Source organism: Loxodonta africana, chromosome 26 (genome assembly GCF_030014295.1).
Source record: "Loxodonta africana isolate mLoxAfr1 chromosome 26, mLoxAfr1.hap2, whole genome shotgun sequence".
Classification (NCBI taxonomy): Eukaryota; Metazoa; Chordata; class Mammalia; order Proboscidea; family Elephantidae; genus Loxodonta; species Loxodonta africana.
The window spans coordinates 18,025,633-18,042,075 of NC_087367.1; the positions used below are offsets into that span (position 1 = coordinate 18,025,633).

Consider the following 16,443-nt stretch of genomic DNA (forward strand, 5'->3'; position numbering starts at 1 on the left):
GCATAGTGGTTAAGTGCTATGGCTGCTAACCAAAAGGTCACCAGTTCAAATCCACCAGACATTCCTTGGAAACTCTGTGGGGCAGTTCTACTCAGTCCTATAGGGTCACTGTGAGTCGGAATCGATGGCAACGGGTTTAACGGGTTTGATTCAAAGAATGTTTTAAAAAATATATTTAGGATCTAATAAATTATTTCCCCAAAACCGTGCATAAATTTTGCCCCTTAAAATAAATACCAAATTATAACTGTTCATAAACAGATATGAATCATTTAGATCAATACTGATGGAAGTTGCAGATCGGGGTTTCTGCTTGTCCAGGAGCCACTGCGGTGTGCGGCGCCCTGCTGCACCTCAGCCAGAGCAGCTGCAGAACCAAATCTGACTCCACGGGGAATCCCGAGATGTCCATATCGGAGGTGATGGATATTTAGCTTGCCTAAGTGAAGTCACTTCGTGCTATCTTATACTGCCATATGCCTGGCTGAAAAGCAGCCACGTGTCCAGGGACTCTGAGAATTTCTGATGAGTTCGTGCTTCTGTTCTCTGTAGGATAATATGTAGGTTGCTGCTGGCAAAGATCACGTAACTTCTTCAGCCATGTATGTCTTGCATAGCTAATGAAGGGAGAAAAGTTGCAAAAAAGAATGCAAAGCAAAAAGCTGCCTACAGTAAAAGAAATTACAGATTTTTTTGCCATAAAAGTAATGTCCATTAAAGGAGATTTGGGTTTATTTTACAGCTTTATAAAATATAATTTAGTGTTATATTTTTCTCTCTTTCCTCCCTTAACACTTGCAAGCATTTCCCCTGTTCTGTACCCTCTATAAATGTCATTTTAATAACAATAATATTGCTAAATGTTTATACCATACTTAACAATTCCCTTCCATTTCAACAGCAAATGTCTAATATTTTTGTGTATTTTTAATGTGACCCCCCCCCACACACACATTTTGGATTATTTCTATTGAATAGATTATCACAAAAACAATTTTTAAAAAGACAGAAAAGTCAGAGTATGGACAGGTACACAGTGCCACATTATTCTGCAGAAGAGCTGTTGCCAAGCCAGTGGTGATGTTCATTTCATTGTACTCTTGCCAGCCATGTGTCTGGGGGCGGGGGGGTGATTGTGGGTGGGCGCCTAATGTGTGGTCTTTATTGAGTATCTAATGGATGTCTGGAAGAATGTTTATTCTGTGTTGATCAGTTACGGCAGTATTTATGGTACCTGTATATGACTTGTCAAAGTTGTTATTAATATTTTCTGTAGCCTTAGATAATGCATGTAAAGTACATACTTGAGTGCCGCTCACATAAGAAGTGCCCAGTGTTAGCTCTTATTTTTGTCTACTTGAAGTGTGTTGAAGTCTTTCTCTGTCATTGTGGATTTCTCAGTTTCTCCTTGCATTTCGCAGAGCATTTGTTTTATATATTTTGAAGCTATTGTTAGATGCATAGATTGATAATTTTTAGTGGAATGTTCTTTTCTCAGTTTTTTGATATTGCCTTTGTCTCATATAATGCTTTTCATATTGAATTCTCTTTTGTCTGCTATTAAATATTTCCACACCAACTTTTTGTAACTGTCATTTGCCTAGGGAATGCACATTTTAGTCTGCCTGTACGTTGTTCAGCTTTGGTGAGACACATTTTTATGAGGATTTCTTACATATTCGACTCACATCGGTCTATGAGAATATTTTGGACATACTGAGATTCAACAGATGCGTTTACTCCAAAACACAAGCGTTACATATATATTGTGTGCTGTCAAGGACTTACAACTGTATAAAACAATGAGCTCATAAAAAAAAAAGAAAAAAAATCCCCAGTGCTGCCTGGGGCGGGGAACTGCGGCACCAATAGGAGGATTTACGTGGAAGTCTATCAGAAAACCTGGAGAGTTTTTCGAAATACTTAGCAGGTTGAGGTGATGCCAGTAATTTCTCTTCCCCTAAATCAGCTTAGATTGTGTTTCCCAGTGGAATTTTCATGATCTCATGACAATGGAATCACTGTACTCACCTGAAGCCTTTTTTTTTGTTTTGTTTTCCTGGTCTTAAGTTTTTTTTTTTTTTTAAGGGGATGTACTTAGTACTTGGCTGGAATTTCAGCATTTCTGCTTAAGAAATTTGTTTGCTGAAACTTGGTTACCACAAGAACAGAAAATAGTACAGGCAAAGCCAAAGGGCCATTCTTTTCCAGAACTACTCCTTTAGGGGTCATTTGTATCTTTAGTTTTTTTCAGATAAACAGCCTCGCCATCAAGTGCACAAGACCCTGGATTGATTGATTTTCTCCTTTCCTTCCTCCCTCCCTCTCCTTTCCTTTTGAGGGGAAGAGGGGAGCAGTGGGTAGCTAGGCTTGCCAAAAGATTTTGTCTTATTTTCATCTTCGTAGCTCAGAGGTCTTAGTAAGGGTCATTTCAATGAAGAGTGCATATTTTGCATGATGCTTCAATTGGTAAACCTGTGTGCCAGTTTGTATTTTCACAAAAACATGATTTGCAAACAAAATTGCAAGAGAAATCTATGTGATTCAAAGAGTATCTGTTAAGGTTTAGACACACAGTATATGTTCTCAGTACAGAAACCCATTTATGTGTCTAGCATTGGCATAAATTTTTCATGGATACTTACATCAACGTTCACAGTGTGGTAATCTGAATTGATGGGTAACCAGGTGTGATTGCCTTCAGAAAATCCAGCATTTGAGCTGTTGTCCCACTGCATTGGTGACTTTGAGAGAAGAGTGTTCTGTGTCAAGAGACCATAAAAAGAAAACAGTAGTCTGGTTGTTCAATGTAACTTGGCCTGATACACTTCAAAATTATTTAATTACCTATTATCTGTTAGCTAGTGCTTGTGTTCATAGCATGCATAATGAAAAGACCTTAACATTCAATAAAGAAGCCAGTTTCATACTTTTAATTGGAAAATACCTAATAACATCTTGGGTTTAAATAGACTATAATAACTGAGCTTAGATACATGCTTGGAATCTTTGCTGCTTTTTTCCCTAAAAAGTAACGCAGAATTTCAGAATATGCCATTACCAGTTCTTCTCAGGTTACTCATTCAACCACGATACAGTGGTGATGAATTTAAGACACTGCTCTGTACAAGGAGCCTGACTTCCAGCCTACATGTACCCAGCCTGGTTGCTCTGCACGAGTGCACACACACAAATTTAGGAGCTGAAATAGAAAAAGTTTCGCCTTGACCACGTATTAGGGAAATTGGATCTCATACGCTTGGAAGCTACCCATACAAATGAAATATTCAACATCAGTCATCTACCCAGTAACGTAATTGTGAGATCCGTAGCCTCAAACAAAAAAACCACTCAAGTCTGAGGCTGTACGCTGCATTGGATAACATGAAGAGAAGAGTCTTTTTGCAATGGTCAAATAAGATCTAGCTCAGGAAAGACAAGACTAAGGAGACGAATGTTCTTAACCCTCCATCCTTCAGAGAGAGGGCACCGAATAATATTCTGAACTCAGAATGCTGGTTCTCAAATTTTGGAACGTACAAGAATCAGCAGGAAAGCATCTTTAGAATCCAGATTCCTGGCCTCTACCCTAGAAATTCAGTTGTGGGTTAATATTCCCACTACCAGGAAAGCTATCAATTCTTACCATGTAATAATAAGAAAGAAAAGCAAAGTTAGCAAAATTTTCAGCAATGGAATAAAAATTATAAATTCTCTGATTTGCAAAAAAAAAAACAAGTACTTAGTTTTACAGCTATGGTGCATGGCTAAGTTGTATTAAACTTACAGCATCGTAGATTTCATCGAGACTTGTGGCTAAAATATTTTCCATTCCTATTTCTTCTCCATAGTAAGTTATGGGAGTGCCGGGGAGTGTTAAAATGAGCATATTCATGACATTGACATATTCTTTCCCCAAACGAGAAGTCAACCGAGAGTTATCCGGTCCACCAGTCTGAAAGGCAGAAATTTTTTTTTTTTTTTAATTTTTATTGTGCTTTCAGAGAAAGTTTACAAATCAAGGCAGTCTCTCCCACAAAAACTTACATACACCTTGCTACATACTCCCAATTACTCTCCCCCTAATGAGACAGCCCGCTCTCTCCCTCCACTCTCTGTTTTCGTGTCCTTTTCGCCAGCTTCTAACCCCCTCCACCCTCTCATTTCCCCTCCAGGTAGGAGATGCCAACATAGTCTCAAGTGTCCACTCCTCACCAGCATCCCTCTCCAACCCATTGTCCAATCCATGTCTGAAGGGTTGGCTTTGGGAATGGTTTCTGTCCTGGGCCAACAGAAGGTCTGGGGGCCATGGCCACCAGGGTCCTTCCATTCTCAGTCAGACCATTAAGTCTGGTCTTTTTATGAGAATTTGGGGTCTGCATCCCACTGCTCTCCTGTCAGGGCAGTCATCAGTTGTAGCCACGCACCATCTAGTTCTTCTGGTCTCAGGGTGATGTAAGTCTCTGGTTCATGTGGCCCTTTCTGTCTCTTGGGCTTGTAATTGCCTTGTGTCCTTGGTGTTCTTCATTCTCCTTTGATCCAGGTGGGTTGAGACCAACTGATGCATCTTAGATGGCTACTTGCTAGCATTTAAGACCCCAGATGCCACTCTTCAAAGAGGGATGCAGAATGTTTTCTTAATAGATTTTATTATGCCAATTGACTTAGATGTCCCCTGGAACCATGCTCCCCAAACCCCTGCCCCTGCTACACTGGCCTTCGAAGCGTTCATTTTATTCAGGAAACTTGTTTTTGGTTTAGTCCAGTTGTGCTGACCTCCCCTGTATTGTGTGTCATCTTTCCCTTCACCTAAAGTAGTTCTTATCTAGTATCTAATTAGTGAATACTCCTCTCCCACCCTCCCTCCCACCCTCGTAACCACAAAAGAATGTTTTCTTCTCAGTTTAAACTATTTCTCAAGTTCTTATAATAGTGGTCTTATACAATATTTGTCCTTTTGCAACTGACTGATTTCACTCAGCATAATGCCTTCCAGGTTCCTCCATATTATAAAATGTTTCACAGATTCCTCACTGTTCTTTATCGATGGGTAGTATTCCATTGTGTGAATATACCATAATTTATCCATTCATCCGTCGATGGGCACCTTGGTTGCTTCCAACTTTTTGCTATTGTAAACAGTGCTGCAATAAACATGAGTGTGCATATATCTGTTCATGTAAAGGCTCATTTCTCTAGGATATATTCCAAGGAGTGGGATTGCTGGATCGTATGGTAGTTCTATTTCTAGCTTTTTAAGGAAGCGCCAAATCGATTTCTAAAGTGCTTGTACCATTTTACATTCCCACCAGCAGTGTATAAGTGTCCCAATCTCTCCACAGCCTCTCCAACATTTATTATTTTGTGTTCCTTGGATTAATGTGAAAGACAGAAATTTTTAAGAACATGGCTGTATACACAGTTTTCTGGAAGATTTACTTAACAAAAAGTTCACCACATAGACAAACAAGGTAGCCGTGTATCAGCAAGCCTGCATTTCAACCCCAGGCCTGCCACCTGCCATGTAAGTAACCAATTTACTGCCTTGGCCAGTGATCACCTACAAAATAGTGATAACAACTTACCTCACAATGATGTGCCAAATATGATCAAATTTGTGAGTGTGTATATTCATATTTGCTCACATTTGGATAAAAGGATATTGACAGGAAAAGATGCAACAATGCTCTATAGAGATCAGGGCAAGGGAACAAGATGGAAGAGACAGGTGGGAGAAAGACTTCTGATGTACCCCTTTTTTTATTGTTTTAACTCTCAAAACTATTCGGAACAAATTTTATAGTAAAAGATAAATCAACTTTTTAAAAAGAAATTTACATAGTCCAAAAGGAAATTCTGAAATATGCTTTATAAATCTGTAAGTATATTTCTATGTTAAATCCTCTAATTACATATTACATTAGAAAACATAGTCTTTATTTAAAAGCTTATTTACATCACCTGACGACTCCTTCCATATCACCGTAAGTCAATCTCGTGTGCGTATGCTGAGCGCAGCACTTGAATGTTTAAAAAAGACTTTCATACTTACATTATATGTTATTTCTCTCTCCACTACAGTGCTGTCAGATATTATCTACATGTTACAAATGATAAACTGAGAAATTTCATAACTTCACGGTATGAGGCAGAACCAGCCTTTAAATTTGGGTCTGAGAATGGGAACTTGATTGTTACAATTCAGGAAATGAGAGGTTGTTTTGTTTTGTTCTTTATGTACTAACACTATCTTTACACTTATATTTTTATAGACTATTGTATAGTATCTTTCTATGTCTTTTTATGTCAAGATAATTAGGTCAAAATTTGCCTATATTCTTTCATTCATTTCATTCTCTTGAGAGCATCTGACAAGAAACCCTATGATTCCTCAAGCCTTCTGGACATAGAGCACTTTCTGTTTCAGAATTAAAATCAGGAAACATTTCCACAGGTGGTGAGTTCACAGCAATGGACATGGGTCAAGGCCTCTCACAGGCTGAGAGAGGTCATGGTCACCTATAATTTCTGAGACTTTCAGTACATTAAAAAAAATGCCAAAACTACATTGTAAAATTTGTGGTATGGGGGCACCTCTAGAATGGTGGAATAAGGGTCTTTAAAAATCTGCTCCTCCATAAAATCAGTGAGAATGCTGGCAAAAACTGTCAAAATCTACTTTTTCCATGGGCAAAGGAAATGAACAGGTGCTTCACCAAAAAAGATATTAAAGTGGCTAACAGACTCATGAGGAAATGCTCAAGATCACTAGCAATTAGAGAAATGCACATCAAAACCACAGTGAGATACCACCTCCCCTCAGCATTACTGGCACAAATTAAAAAAAAGAAAATAACAAATGTTGAAGAGGCTGCAAAGAGATGAGAGCTCTTACGCACTGCTGGTGGGAATGCAAAATGATACAACCATTTTGGAAAACGATACGGCACTTCCTTAGAAAGCTAGAAATAGAAATACCATATGATCCAGCAATCCCACTCCCAGGAAAAAACCCTAGAGAAATAAGAGTCATCACATGAATAGACATATCCACACCCATTTTCACTGCAGCATTGTTCACAATAGGAAAAAGATGGAAACAACCTAGATGACCATCAACAGATTAATGGATAAACAAACTATGGTACATACACACAACGGAGTATTACACAACCATAAAGAACAATGATGAATCAGGTAAGCATTTCACAACATGGATGACTCTGGAGGGCATTATGCTAAGTGAAATAAGTCAATCACAAAAGGACAAATATTGTGTAAGACCATTACTGTAAAAACTCATGAAAAGGTTTACACACAAAAAGGAACAATCTTTGATGGTTACAAGGGAGGGGAGGGGTAGGAATGGGAAAACAGTGAACTGTGGTGAAGGGTAAGACAGTACACAATTCTGGGGAAGCCAGGACAACTTGTACAAGGCAAGGTCATCAAAGCTCCACAGACACACCCAAATTCCCTAAGGGACAGAATTGCTGCGCTGAGGGCTGTGGGGACCATGGCCTTGGGGATCATCCAGCTCAACTGGCATAACATAGTTTATAAAGAAAATGTTCTACATTCTACTTTGGTGAGTAGCATCTAGAGTCTTAAAAGCCTGTGAGTGACCATCTAAGATACTCCACTGGTCTCACCCCTTCGGGAGCAAGGGAGAATAAAGAAAACTGAAGACACAAGACAAAGAGCAGTCCTAAGGACCAATGGACCACTACTACCACGGCATCCACCAGACTGAGTCCAGTACAAGGAGTTGGTGCCCGGCCACCAACACTGACTGTTCTGACAGGGATCACAATAGTGGGTCCTGGACAGAGCTGGAGAAAAATGTAGAACAACATGCTAACTCACCAAAAAAAAAAAAAAAAGACTGGCCTGACAGAGATTGGAGAAACTCTGAGAGTATGGCCACCAGACACACTTTTAGCTCAGTAACGAAGTCATTGTTGATGTTCACCCTTCAGCCAAAGATTAGACAGGCCCATACAACAAAACTAGACTAAAGGGGTACACAAGCCCAGAGGCAAGGACTAGAAGGCAGGAGGGGGCAGAAAAGCTGGTAATAGGGAACCAAGGTCAAGAAGGGAGATGTTGACATGTTGTGGGGTTGTTAACCAATGTCATAATATGTGTACTGTTTAATGAGAAGCTAGTTTATTCTGTAAACCTTCATCTACAATACAATAAAAAGAAAAAAAATAATAAAATAAATAGTTTAAATGCAATTTTTCGGAACTCTGGAAATTAACTAAAGGCTTACAACAATCTGAGGAGTGTTTAATTAAAAAAAAAAAACAGCTGGACCTCAGTAAAAAAAAAAAAAAGATTCGTGTCATTTTAACTTGCCCTAGTCCCATTCTCCTTTCTCAGACCATGATAGCCTTAAAAACCAACAGCCTTCCAACTAATAGCTGTGAATACCGGCAGCCTAGAAGCCACTAGAGAGACCAGATGGGTTTAGAGCTCACCAAATACTCCATCCCTAGATAACTATCACTATGGATAACCTTTCTGGCAACTTGCTAAAAAGCTCCATTCTCAAAGCTTTCTCTTTATTTGACCTGACTTAGAGATGATTCTGGGTAAACAGCACCATCCCCAGGGCATTTATAGAAAACAATAAATGGCAATTGCTTAACGCACCTGCCTGAGCTGGTGTTACCAATCAGGTCCAACCAGTCTGACCAAAACGCTAAAAAGAAAAACTGGAGAATGAAATGCCCATAAGGGCTTTGAAAGTTCCCACATATTCCTGGGAACCAAGAAGGCCACACTTGTTCACAAGGCTGTGTGCATGCTAAGGACTGTGATGTCCAGAAAAGACCTGAGAAAGCCCTAATCTCTCACCTCTGGCTAACATTGAGGCTCTACGCACGCAGGAAGTGAAGACTAAGGCAGAGTTGTAAACTGCCTGCCATAGCAAAGACTGAGAGTCTTATTAGTTCATGACATCTAAGGAAATCTCCAATCATTAGCTTACCACTAAACTAGCCAGAGATTCAATGGCCCTGCACAAAAAAAAAAAAAAAAAAAATATATATATATATATATACAGACTAAAAAATCAGTCCAAGAAAGTCACTAAACAAACAACTAGCTCTGGGGAGCGGAGAATATGATTTCCAGAGTTGCCACATTATATTATAGTACTTATCCAGTTTTCAACAATAAATTACAAGACATAAAAAGAAACAGGAAAGTATGGCTCATAGACAAGAAAAAAAGAAAGCATTCAGTAGAAATTGCTGCAGAAGAAGCCCAAACATTGGACTTACTAGACAATCAGCTATTATAAATATGTTCAAAAAACTAAAGGAAACAATGCCTAAAAAACTTCCAAAAAGTATGTGAACAATGCCTCATCGAATAGACAATATCAGTAAAGAAATTAAAAAATATATATAAAAAAGAACCAAGTAGAAATTTTAGAGTTGGAAAGTACAATAATAGAAATGAAAAATTTACTATAAGGGCTCAACAGATTGGAACTGGAAAAAGAAAGGATCAGTGAACTTGAAGACAGGTCAATAGAGACTAATCAGCCTGAGGAAGAGAAAAAAAAGAATGAAGAAAAATGAGCAGAGTCTCAGAAACCTACAGGACACCATCGAGCATACCAACATACACATAACAAGAGTCCTAGAAAGACAGTCGAGAAAGAAAGGGCCAGAAAGAATATTTGAAGAAAAAAAATAGCCCAAAGCTTCCCAAATTTGTTGAAAAACATTAACCTGTACATCCAAGAAGCTCAACAAACTCCAAACAGGAGAAATTGATAAAGAGCCACACCTAAGACACACCCACATGTCAAAAGATGGTACAGCTACTGTGGAAAACAGTCTGGCGTTCTTCAAAATGTTAAACACAGAATTACCATACAACCCAACAATTCCACTTTTAGGTATATGACCAAAAGGATTGAAAGCAGGAACACAAACAGATACATGTACACCAATGTTCATTGCAGCACTATCCACAATAGCCAAAAGATGGAAACAACCTAAATCTCCATCAAATGATGAATGGATATACTAAATGTGTCACGTATAGAGAATGGAATATTACTTATCCATAAAGAGAAACAAAGTTCTGGTAAATGGTGCAACATGAATGAACCTAGAAAACATCTTGCTAAGTGAAATAAGTCAGTCAAAAAAGGACAAATGTATGATTCCACTTATATAAAATATCTAGAATAGGCAAGTGCATACAGACCTAAGTTATCAGGCATCAAGGGGAAAAAGGGATCACTGCTTAGGAGACGCTGAGCTTCTGTTAAGGGTGATGGAAAAATCTGAGAATGGATAATGGCAATGGTTGCACAACATGATCAACACAATGTCACCAAATTGTACATGTGAAAAATGTTGAAATGGCAAATATTTTGATACACATGTATTTACCACAATTTTAAAAAGTGGTCAAAAGACAGAGAATCATGAAAGCAGCAAGAGAAAAGCAGCACATCATATACAAAGGATCCTCGCTAAGATTAACAGCTGATTTCTCATGAGAAAAGATGAAAAGCAAAAGACAGGAGGGTATATTCAAAGTGCTGAAAGAAAAAGACTTTTATATCCAGCAAAACTATCCTTCAAAAAAAAAAAAAGGGAAAAATTAAGACATTCCCAGATTCAAAAAAAAGATTGAGAGAGACAGAATTATTTGCTAGTAGACCTGCCCTCTGAAATACAAAAGGGAGTCCTTCTGGCAAAAATGAAGGGACACTAGACAATAACATGAATCCACATGAAGAAATAAATTATATCAATAAATGTAAATAAATAGGCAAATATAAAATACAATATAAATTTATTATTGTTTGTAATTCTATCTGATTTAAAAGGCAGCTACATAAAAAAAATCAATGCTTATAAAACTATACTGATGGGCTAATAATGTATAAAGATTAATGTGTATAACAGTAATAGTACAAAGAAGTGGGGAGAGACAGAACTGTATTGAAACAAAAATTTTGTACTAGATTGAAATAAAGCTGGTATTAATCCAAACTAGATTGTTTTAAACTAATATGCTAATTGTAATCTCCAGAGTACCAACTAAGAAAAAACACAAAAAATATACAGTAAAAAAAAAAAGGAATTAAAATGGTATGCTAGAAAATATCTATTTAACACAAAAGAAGACTAATAGAGGAAGAGAGGAACAAAAAAGGTAAGAGTTATGCAGCAAACAAATACCAAAATGGTAGATGTAAGTCTTACCTTACTGGTAATTACATTAAATGTAAATGGACTACGCACTTCAATTAAAAGACAGAATGGATTATAAAAACAAAACATGATCCAGCTATATGCTGTCTATAAAACACATCATTTAGATTCAAAGACACAAACGGGTTGAAAGTAAGAGGATGGGAAAAGTAATACCATGCAAACAGTACCCAAAACGAAGAGAGCTAAAGTGGCTATATTAATATCAGACAAAATAGACTTTAAGACAAAAGCTGTTCCTAAATACAAAGAAGGACATTTTATAATGATAACAGAGTCAATGGATCAGGAAGACATAAAAATTATAAATATATATGCATCTAACAACAGAACCTCAAAATGCATGAAGCAAAAACTAACAGAATTGAAAGGAGAAATAGGCAATCAACAATAATAGTTAGAGACTTCAATATACTACTTTCGATAATGAATAAAACAACTAGGTAGAAGTGCAACAAGGGAATAAAAGACTAAAGCAACTGTTAACCAATTAGACCTAACAGACGTCGCCCAACAGGAAAATATACATTCTGCTTAAGTGCACACAGACATTACAACAAAAATTAGAAAATACTTTGAGATGGATGAAAATGGAAACATAATGTACTAAAACTATGGGACACAGCTAAAGTAGTGCTTAGAGGGAAATTTATGGCTGCAATCCCTAGAGTAATTTTAAAAAATAGAAGAGGACCCTAATACACAGCACTAATAGGATACAAACCATAACTAACAACACACAAGTCCAGAAGATAAGCTAGATAAGTGGGATCTTCTTTTTTTTTTTTTCTTTTTTACTGTACTTTAGATGAAGGTTTACAGAACTAGCTTCTCCTTAAACATTTAGTACACGTATTGTTTTATGACATTGGTTAACAACACAATGACATGTCAATTCTCTCCCTTCTCAACTTTGGTCCCCTATTACCAGCTTTCCTGTTCCCTCCTGCATTCTAGTCCTTGCCCCTGGGCTGGTGTGCCTCAAGAGTGACTTCATTACTGAGCTAAAAGGGTGTTGGGGCAGGGAGGGTCATACTGTCAGGGTTTCTCCAATCTCTGTCAGGCCAGGAAGTCCGGTCTTTTTTCTGAGCATGTGAGTTAGAACTTTTTTCTACACTTTTCTCCAGCTCTGTCCAGGATCCTCAATTGTGATCCCTGTCAGAACAGTCAGTGGTGGTAGCCGGGCACCATCTCCTTGTACTGGATTCAGTCTGGTGGATGCTGTGGTAATTGTGGTCCATTAGTGCTCTGGACTAATCTTTGCCTTGTGTCTTCAGTTTTCTTCATTCTCCCTTGTTTCTGAAGGGGTGAGACCAGTGGAGAATCTTAGATAGCCACACACAGGCTTTTAAGGCCCCAGATGCTACTCACCAAAGTAGAATGTAGAACAATTTCTTTACCAAACTATGTTATGTCAATTGAGCTAGAGGTTCCCCAAGACCATGGTCCCCATAGCGATAACTGGGATCTTCTAAAAATTAAACACTTATGCTCATCAAAAGACTTCACCAAGGGTAAAAAGAGAACCTACAGACTGGGAAAAAAATTGGGGCTATGACAAACCCAACAAAGGTCTAATTTCTAAAATCCAACACCTCTACAAAAAAAAAAAAAAGACAAATAATCCAATTAAAAAATGGGCAAAGGATATGAATAGACACTTCACCAAGAAGACATTCAAGCAGCTAACGGACACATGAGAAAATGTTCAAGATCACTAGCCATTACAGACATGCGAATCAAAATTACAATGAGATGCCATCTCACCCCCACATTACTGGCACAAATCAAAAAAACAGAAAATAACAAATCTTGGAGAGGATGTGGGGAGATTGGAGCTCTCATGCACTGCTGGTAGGAAGGCAAAATAGTACAACCATTTTGGAAAACAATATGGCACTTCCTTAAGAAGCTAGAAATAGAAATACCATATGATCCAGCAATCCCATCTAGGAATATATCCTAGAGAAAAAAGAGCCATCACATGAATAGACATATGCACACCCATGTTCATTGCAGCATTGGTCACAATGGCAAAAAGATGGAAACAACCTAGATGCCCATCAACAGATCAGGGGATAAACAAACTATGGTACATACACACGATGGAGTACTACACAATGATAAAGAACAATGATGAATCTGCAAGGCATCTCACAACATGGATGAATCCGGACAGCATTATGCTCAGTGAAATAAGTCAATCACAAAAGGACAAATATTGTATGAGATGACTACTATAAAAATTCATGAAAAGATTTACACACAAAAAGAAACCATCTTTGATGGTTATGAGGGAGGGGAGGGACTGGGATGGAAAAACACTAAATAGACAATAGATAAGTGGAAACTTTGGTGAAGGGCAAGACAGTACACAATACTGGGGAAACCAGCGCAACTTGTCCAAGGCAAGGTCATGGAAGCTCCATAGCTACATCTAAAGTCCCTGAGGGACCAAATTGCTAGGCTGAGGGCTGTGGGGACCATGGTCTCCAGGAACATCTAGCTCAGTTAGCATAGTATGGTTTATAAAGAAAATGTTTTACATTCTACTTTGGTGAGTAGCGTCTGGGGTCTGAAAAGCTTGTGCGCAGCCATCTATGATACTCCACTGGTCTCATCCTGTCTGAAGCAAGGGAGGACGAAGAACACCAAAGACACAAGGGATAGACTAATGGGCCACAACTACCATGGCCTCCACCAGACCGAGTCCAGTACAACTAGATGGTGCCTGCTACCACCACTGACTGCTCTGACAGGGATCACAAAGTTCTAACTCACACACACACACATACACAAAAAGACCAGACTTACTGGTCAAACAGGGACTGCAGAAATCCCGAGTATTGCCCCTGGACATGCTTTTAGCTCAGTAGTGAAGTCACTCCTGAGGTTCACCCTTCAGCCAAGGATTACACAGGCCCATAAAACAAAACAAGACTAAATGGGTACACCAGCCCAGGCACAAGGACAAGAAGGCAGGAGGGGACAAGAAAGCCGGCAATAGAAAACCCAAGGTCATGAAGGGGAGAGTGTTGACATGCTGTGGGGTTGGCAACCCGTGTCACAAAACAATGTGTGTATTAATTGTTTAATGAGAAGCTAGTTTGTTCTATAAACCTTCATCTAAAGTATAATAAAAAAATATATATATATATAAAAACAGAAGAGAAGGGAACACTTTCCAACTCGTTTTTTAAGGCCAGTATTACCCTAATACCAAAACCAGACAAAAATATCACAGCAGAACTACATACCGATATCTTTTATGAATATAGACAAAATAACCATCAAACAGAAGCCAGCACCACATGTATATAAGATTATACACCGACACTAGGTGCGGTTTACCCCAGGAATTAAAGATTGGTTCAACATATAAATATCAATCAATGTAATATAACATGTAAATAGAATAAAAGACAAAAACCACATTATCATCTCAAAAGGTACAGAAAAAGCATTTGACAAATCCCAATGCATTTTCATGACAAAAACAACAAACTAGGACCAGAAGGGAATTTCCTCAATCTGATAAACGGTATCTACAAAAAACCCATAGCTAACAATATACTTAATAGTGAAAGGCCAGATGCTTCCCCCCTAAGGTCAGTGATAAGACAGTGTCTTCTCTTACCACTTGTATTCAACATTTACTAGAGATTTTAGCCAGAGAAATTAGGCAAGAAAATAAAATAAAAGAAATCCAGATTGAACAGAAGTAAAACCATCTATATTCACAGATGACTTGATCTTACAGTTAAAAATCCTAAGGAATCCAAAATAAACTGTTAGAAACTAATAAAGAAGTTCACTGAATTTGCAGGATACAAAAGCAGTACACAAAAATCAATTGTATTTCTGTACCCTGAGAATGAACGATCTCAAAATAAAATTAAGAAAATAATTCCATTTACAATAATATCAAAAAGAATAAAATACTTAGGAGTAAATTTAACAAAACAAGTGCAAAGCTAGTACACTGAAAAGTACAAATTATTGTAAAAACAAAAAAGAAAGAAGAATACCAATCGTTGCTGAAAGAAATTTAAAAAAGACCCAAATAAATGAAGAGACAGCCCATGTTCCTGGATTGGAAGATTTAACATTGTTAAAAAGGCATTACTCACCAAAGTGATCTACAGATTCAACACGATCCCTATCAAAATCCCTGCTGGCTTTTTTGCAGAATTTGATGAGCTAATCCTAAAATTCATATATATCTAAACTAATGCAAATGCTAGGGGCTGAGAACAGCTGAAACAAACTTGAAAAAAGAACAAAAACTGGAGGAATCACACTTGCCAATTTCAAAACTTACTACAAAGCTATAAGCAAGACAACGTTGTACTGACATAAAGACAGGCACATAGACGAATGGAACAGAATTGAGAGTCCAGAAATTAAGCATACATGTAGGATCAACTGATTTTCAACAAGGGTTCAAGACAAGTCAATGGGGAAAGAATAGCCTTTTAGCATATGGTACTGGGATAACTAGATTGGGCGATGGTTTCTCAGATATGACAGTAAAAGCACAAGCAACAGAAGAAAAATAAATAAATTGAACTTCATCAAAATTAAAACATTTGTGCTTAAAAGTACAAATCAACCATCAACAAAGTGAGAAGACAACACATAGAATGGGAGAAAATACTTGCAAATCACATATCCAGACTATAAAAAGAACACTTAAAACCGAATAATAAAAATATAAACAATCTACCTAAATATAAAACCTAAAAGGATAAAGCCATGGAAGAAAAAATAGGGACAATGCTAGGGGTCCTACTACATGGCATAAATTCAATACAAGCCATAACTAACAATGCACAAATGCCAGAAGATAAATTACATAACTAGCTCTTAAAAATTAAATACTTACATTCATCAAAAGACTTCACCAAGAGTAAAAAAGAATCTACAGACTGGAAAGAAGATTTTGGCTAAGACATATCCAACAAGAGGCTAATCTCTAAAATCTACAGAATATTTCAATACCTCAATAATAAAAGATAAATAATCCAATTAAAAAATGGGCAAAGGATAGGAATAGACATTTCACCTAAGAAGATGTTCAGGCAGCTAACAGATACATGAGGAAATGCTTGCGATCATTAGCCTTTAGAAAAATGCAAATCAAAATTACAATGAAATATCACCTCACCCCAACATTACTGGCACGAATCAAGAA

The 16,443-nt window shown here is 37.6% G+C and overlaps 1 protein-coding gene across 2 annotated transcripts in view; it reads right to left on the reverse strand.

Moving 5' to 3' along the window:
- SLC3A1 (solute carrier family 3 member 1) overlaps positions 1-16,443 on the reverse strand; it is a 68,531-nt gene that overhangs the window by 518 nt on the left and 51,570 nt on the right. For both annotated transcript variants that reach the window (XM_064277144.1, XM_064277145.1), the window contains 2 exons: positions 3,788-3,955; positions 2,646-2,762 (listed from right to left, as the gene is read on the reverse strand). In XM_064277144.1, the coding sequence (XP_064133214.1) occupies positions 2,646-2,762; positions 3,788-3,955 (285 nt within the window). The remainder of the gene's footprint in view (positions 1-2,645; positions 2,763-3,787; positions 3,956-16,443) is intronic.